Source organism: Ctenopharyngodon idella, chromosome 18 (genome assembly GCF_019924925.1).
Source record: "Ctenopharyngodon idella isolate HZGC_01 chromosome 18, HZGC01, whole genome shotgun sequence".
Lineage (NCBI taxonomy): Eukaryota > Metazoa > Chordata > Actinopteri > Cypriniformes > Xenocyprididae > Ctenopharyngodon > Ctenopharyngodon idella.
Window position 1 is genome coordinate 28,512,335 of NC_067237.1, and position 6,153 is coordinate 28,518,487.

The 6,153-nt window shown below is 36.9% G+C and overlaps 1 protein-coding gene across 2 annotated transcripts in view; it reads right to left on the bottom strand.

Moving 5' to 3' along the window:
- Positions 1–5,882, bottom strand: part of LOC127500200 (voltage-dependent calcium channel subunit alpha-2/delta-1) — a 127,581-nt gene extending 121,699 nt beyond the window's left edge. For both annotated transcript variants that reach the window (XM_051871165.1, XM_051871166.1), the window contains exon 1: positions 5,398–5,882. In XM_051871165.1, the coding sequence (XP_051727125.1) occupies positions 5,398–5,519 (122 nt within the window). In that variant the 5' untranslated portion in view covers positions 5,520–5,882. The remainder of the gene's footprint in view (positions 1–5,397) is intronic.
- Between the last annotated feature and the right edge of the window lie 271 nt (positions 5,883–6,153).

Consider the following 6,153-nt stretch of genomic DNA (forward strand, 5'->3'; position numbering starts at 1 on the left):
CTCCACCAGATACCGTCGTCCTTGAGGCTCCACCAGGCTCCCTCGTCCCTCCGGCTGAGCCTTGGTCAGACGTCACCCTGCCTGCGCCATGGACTTACGAGCTGTCCGCTGCGCTCCGTCTCTCCACCCCTTCGGCTCCATCTTGCTCCACCTCGGTCCTTGGTCCCACTGGCTTTGCCTCAGTCCTCAGGCACCCTGGCTCCACCGTCTGAACATGATGGTTAGATGGATGGATGCACTCTAGCTTCTCCCACCAGCATCGACACCCAGGTCTCTCCCACCACCAGTGCCTCTCTGTTTCCTCCTTTCATCTGCTCCACATCCTCATCCATAGCCTCCACCCTCCTTCCTCAGTTAAACTGTTATGCCGCGAAGACGCGCCTTCCTGTTCTGTTCCCGTTCTCCTTAGTTCCTAGTTAGTTTCCCTGTTTATTAATTAGTTTCCATAGTTCCTGATTCCACGTACCTGTTCTGTTTGTCTTTTGATTACGGATTACTTTCACCTTTGCCCTCGTTAAGCCTTGTTTAAACCTGTGTAAATATACTCCCTGTTCTGTTTAGTTCCTTGGTACAATATTGTTTGTGCGTCAATGTTATATGGTTGTTTATATCTCCTACGGTCTCCATAGTTTTCTATGTGGATTATAATAAAGAATATTTTTGTTAGCACTCAGCCACCTAGCATTACAGGTCTATTATGAGGCATAATTAATGCAATAAGTATACTTTTATATACTATAATGTAGTATATATATACAGGCCACAAGTAAAGTGTTACCTAACTGTTCATGTATCTTTTAATGGTACTTCCACACAGCATTATCCTAAATTAAAAGATATATCTAGTACAGTAGGTAAGATAAAATGTCTAGTCAAAGGAAATGGCCACAGTTCTTTAGATGAATTCTGCAAAAAGGTAATTTGTCAGTGATCATAATGAGTTTATTCCAGTGAATGTGTGCTTTCATTCACTTCCATTTCCAAGGTCCATTCAGAGATTTCCCTGCGCTCCTCTATAATAAGCTATTTAATCCCTTTACAGGCTGAGGATTAGCGCTCATCTGACAAGGGAACAGAACTGTGACTCTAAGCTTTTTTCTTAAAAGAACTTATGTCTAAGCTCCATAACACTATACAGTTGCTGCTAGGAACAATGTAAGAGTCTAGGCCGGGGCACCAAACACCTATTTTTAAGGGGGCACCAGTAGACGTCAGACTTGTCTCTAATGCCACTAAATTTGCATGCTTTGACAAATCCTGTCATTATTTCTTCCTTAAAAAATATTACATTAGTCATACAAAAGGAGGAAAGATTGAACATTCCTGTAGCTTAAACTGTAGAGCATGGCACTAAAAACACCAAAGTCAGTGTTTGGTTCTCAGGAAATACATTAATTTATAAACCGTACACCTTGAATGCAAGTCTGTCAAACATACACTGCCGTTCAAAAGTTTGGGGTCAGTATGATGTTATGGAAAGAATGTACACCAAGCCAAATACAAAAATACAGGAAAAACAGTAATATTGTGAAATATTATCACAATTTAAAATGACCTCTTTTTATTTTAATATATTTTAAAATGTAATTTATTCCTGTGATCATTCAGAAATCCTTCTAATATTCTGATTTGCAGCTCAAGAAACATTTCTTTATTATTATCAGTGTTAAAAACAGTTGTGCTGCTTAATATTTTTGTGGAAACTTGATACTTTTTTCAGGATTCTTTGATGAATAGAATGATCAAAAGAACAGCATGTATTTGAAATATAAATGTTTTGTAACAATGTAAAAGTTTGTCACTTTCGCCTCTTTGCTGAATAAAAGTATTAATGTATTTCTTAAAAAACCCAAACTCCAAACTTTTGAATGGTATTATTAAAATTAATAATTAAAAGGATGATTTAGACAACCTGCACAGCTCATTTTAATTAAGAATTTAGGTAATTAATTTTTGTAGTTTTAACCATCTGGCCTGCTTGTCTGCTAAGCTTCTATTATAAATGCTATTATTTAAAAATAAAAAATTGTCTTTTACAACCTGCATTTGTGTGCTCTCAAACACACCGTCTCCTGCAGCATAACCTGTATCTTGTTCCCTCCACAGGTGAGTGGTGTCTCTGTGTCCTTAAGTGGACCAGTGTGGGACTGAGGGACAGGTGTCTCTGGCTGTCAGGAGGACACAGTCACAGTGATCACCTGCGTCATCTCTCTGTGGGAATCCTCCCTCAGTTCCCTCTTAAAAGAGCCTGTTTCTGCACTAATACTAGCAATTGAAAGAAACCAGAAGAGCAGTGTGGCTTATGTCACTCCAAATTGAGTGGATTAGTTATTGAGTACTCTGACTTCCTTTATAAGTGTATCAGAGGCACAGATGGGAGGAAAATTCAAATGTGTTTTATTAATTTTTTGATGTTTTTGTCTTGATGCATCTTTTCTCTCTCTCCAACAGTAATGGTCTCAACAACCGTTGCACATTCTAGAACAGACAGAAATCAAAGTGTTTATGGCTCAGTGCATTTTTGCATTGCACAATTGATTAAAAAACCTGATTTATGCGCTGGTGGGCAAAAGTTTGGAATAGTTACAATTTTTTTAAATGATTTTGAAATAAGTCTTTTCTCACCCTCAAGCCATCCTAAGTGTATATGACTTTCATTTTTCTGATGAACACAATCAGAGTTATATTAATAAATATCCTGATGCATCCAAGCTTTATAATGGCAGTGAACGGGACCAACGAGTATGAAGCTCAAGAAAGTGCATCCATCCATCATAAACGTACTCCACACGGCTCTGGGGGTTAATAAAGGCCTTCCAAAGCGAAGTGATGCATTTGTGTAGGAAAAAATAACCATATTTAACAAGTTATAAAGTAAAATATCTATCTTCCACCTTCCGCATTCAACTTACGAAGAAAGTGTAAAACTCTCGCAGTTCAAAACGCTTACGCTACGTCCTACGCCTTCCGAATTCAAAAAGTTGAATACGGAAGGCGGTCTGGCAGAAGCTAGATATTGTTCACTGCCATTATAAAGCTTGGATGCATCAGGATATTTATTAATATAACTCCGATTGTGTTCATCAGAAAGAAGAAAGTCATATACACTTGAGGGTGAGTAAAGCTTGAAGTTATTTTCATTTTAAAGTGAACTAATACTTTAAGTTGTTAAAACTTTTAATTCACTTTTAATTCACATACGGTATACTATACTGCTGTAACCTTTTCAAGGAACATTTTTCAGTAATTGAAAATAACAAAGGCACAGTTTTCCCCCCTTTATATTAATGCAAGGCATTAGGCATTATTGACGTAAATTCTCAGAAATCTACCGGAAGAGCCCATTTAAGAAAAACACTTGTTATGCGGAACAATTGTGCCCTGTTTTTTACAGCCATTTGTATCAATCTACGTTAGTTCAGGCCACCCAAGAGATTTCTTTTTACTGAATACATTCTAGAGCAGAAGAAACAGGTGGTCAAATAAAAAGGTCCAGCTACATAATCTTTGTAAATGGGTATTAATGCATTGCATTAATGCTCTTCACACCATGCAATAAAACACAATGTGAGACCAGTCACAATTTAAAAATACACTAATTCTGTGTTATATTGCATTCACAAATGACAGTTTATGTATTTTTAAAATCATGTAAAAAAAAAAAAAAAATGTGGCATGTTAAGACTGTAACAGAGAGAAAACTTCCTATTCTCTTGTCCAGCTGTCACAACCACCTGGTGAAACTATCACTTTTTAAGAAGAAGTTGCAGACAATAAGGGCAATTCATCTCAGATGCATCTGTCCTGAAAAAACAGGAATACCTCAAAGTACTGTGATGGGTCTTACAGGGATCTATATCCACATTAATATTTTTCTGTACAAATTCAAAATCATCCACAACGGTTTAAAGTTACTTCTCTCATAAGATATAACTTGTCTCATATACAGACTAATTTAAATATCATCAAGTTAACAAAAGACTTGCCAACTTAGAAACTAAAAAATGCTCAACCATCTGTCAGGTCACATCTGTCCCTCACAAACACAATCATTTGTTTGCCAAAGATGGTCACATTGCACTTCTGTTGAATAGTGTTATAAAATACTGTATATTAACAGACACAATGCTGGACTTTTGTTCAAGTAACCTTTTGTTAAGGCAAACAATCTGAACATCTTTAGAAAGGTAAAATAAAGTATGACCTTTTTTTCATGTAAATATCAAGGGCTAAATGATATTTGTAAAGTGAAAAACCTTAAATCACAGGAAAAGATTACATAAGGTGGAAGTGAAATGGAAACCTTTAACCTATTCTTTAACCTTTAAGATCAGTGTCAGTACAAACCAACTGAAGCACATAAACACAATACAAAATAGCTTCGTGAGATAAACAGACTATAATTTGTCATTCGCTGATAATCGAAAAGGGTTTGCGAACAGATCACAGGAGCAGTGAACTAATCATTCTTTTGAGCCTATTCTTGAGTTGAACCAGTTCACAAACTGGACTGATTCTTTTACAAATCACAGTTCAACTCAATGACTCAGTGATTCGGACACAGCAGTTCTCAAGCTTACTGGAGGTGAAGCTCATAATCAAAAGACTTCAGAAGACTATAGCTCACACACTGTAAATAAGAATTGTTGGCTTAACTTAAAAAAAGTAAGTTGCCTTAAAAATTTACGTTCATTTAAATTAAAAATTTGAGTTAATACAATGAAGGCGATTGGTTTAATCAACAGAAACTCAAAAATTTGTGTTATCTGAACCACATTAATTATATAAGTTGATTTGACAAAAGAAAAAATGTTGTGATAACAAATCATGAAAATATTTTTTTTTTTACAGTGCACGTCATATGGAACAATTTTATGGTGCTTTTTGTTCTTTTGTTTGTATATTAACAATTGTGCTTATCAGCTCTCCTTGTATGGAAAAATCTTCTCTTTTCCTCCACAGAAGAAAGTCATAGGTTTGAAGCAACATGGTCAGTGAATAATGACAGAATTGTCATTTTCAAGCGAACTATTCCTTAAAAGAAAGCTTTTTTCATTAAACAAATCAATAATGGGAAACTGCAATATGTCTGACTCCTCACCCTTAATCATTCAGGATAATTCATAATATTGATTGCGAATTTCTCTGCTTTATTATTAAACAACCGTTGCCTGTTAACATCAAACCCAGCAGAATTTATATTCTGTCTATAAGTTTAAATTTACGTTTCCGTTTTGGATGTACCATTATAGGGGCAAGTTAAGCTGCGTTAAACACAAGTAAATAATAGTTTGTGCCTTGTGCATCCAGCACGACCTGAATGAAATAAAAAATGCATTTTAATCAACAGTTGAAACCCTGACACTCTTCTACACACAACAAAATCAAAGTACTTACATGAGCGGACTGGGGAACTGCGATGGGCACGAGATATGAACAGATGCGAAGATGAACATCATCATCACGGAGATTCGGAACGGATTCATGGTCAGATCTGTTGATCTCGAGCGCACCATCATCTGTCAATCCACACCAGTTACTTTTCTTCAAAGATATAACGTGTCGCTCTCCTGTCCTGCTGGATAATCTGATTATTTCCCGTCATCAGGTTAGAGACAGACGGGATCGGATTGGTGATGAGTGTCCTGTTGGATATCTCTGTACGCGCCGCTTCGTGTTACATGGCAAAAGCGCGTGGCTCTTCTGTGTGATCCTGCGCGCGCTCTGATCAAACTACTGACCCCATATAGAGGGGAGGGAGAGATCAATAGCCCCGAATCAGCGTCATTCTGCCCCCACCCCTCTCTCTTGCCCTCTTATTGCAATAGCCTGTTATCTTTCATCGGATCTTCATACAACGCAACCCTCTCCAGTCCCTCTCTTTCTCCTCCTCCTCCTCCTCCTCCTCTTATGCTTCCTCAACACATACTAAGTAACACCCTCCTGAAATCAATTAAGAATGCGCACAAAAGTGCCAAGATACTCTCCTGAAAGCCAACACAAAGGATTTGGCATGTCGATTTACGTGAATATGTGTTTGAATGCATAAAGAAATAAGTAACAAAATACTTGTTCAAAAATATTTTATTTTTAATGTTATTTTAAATAATACTTATACTTACGCAACGTATATAAATACTTATATTCATTTTA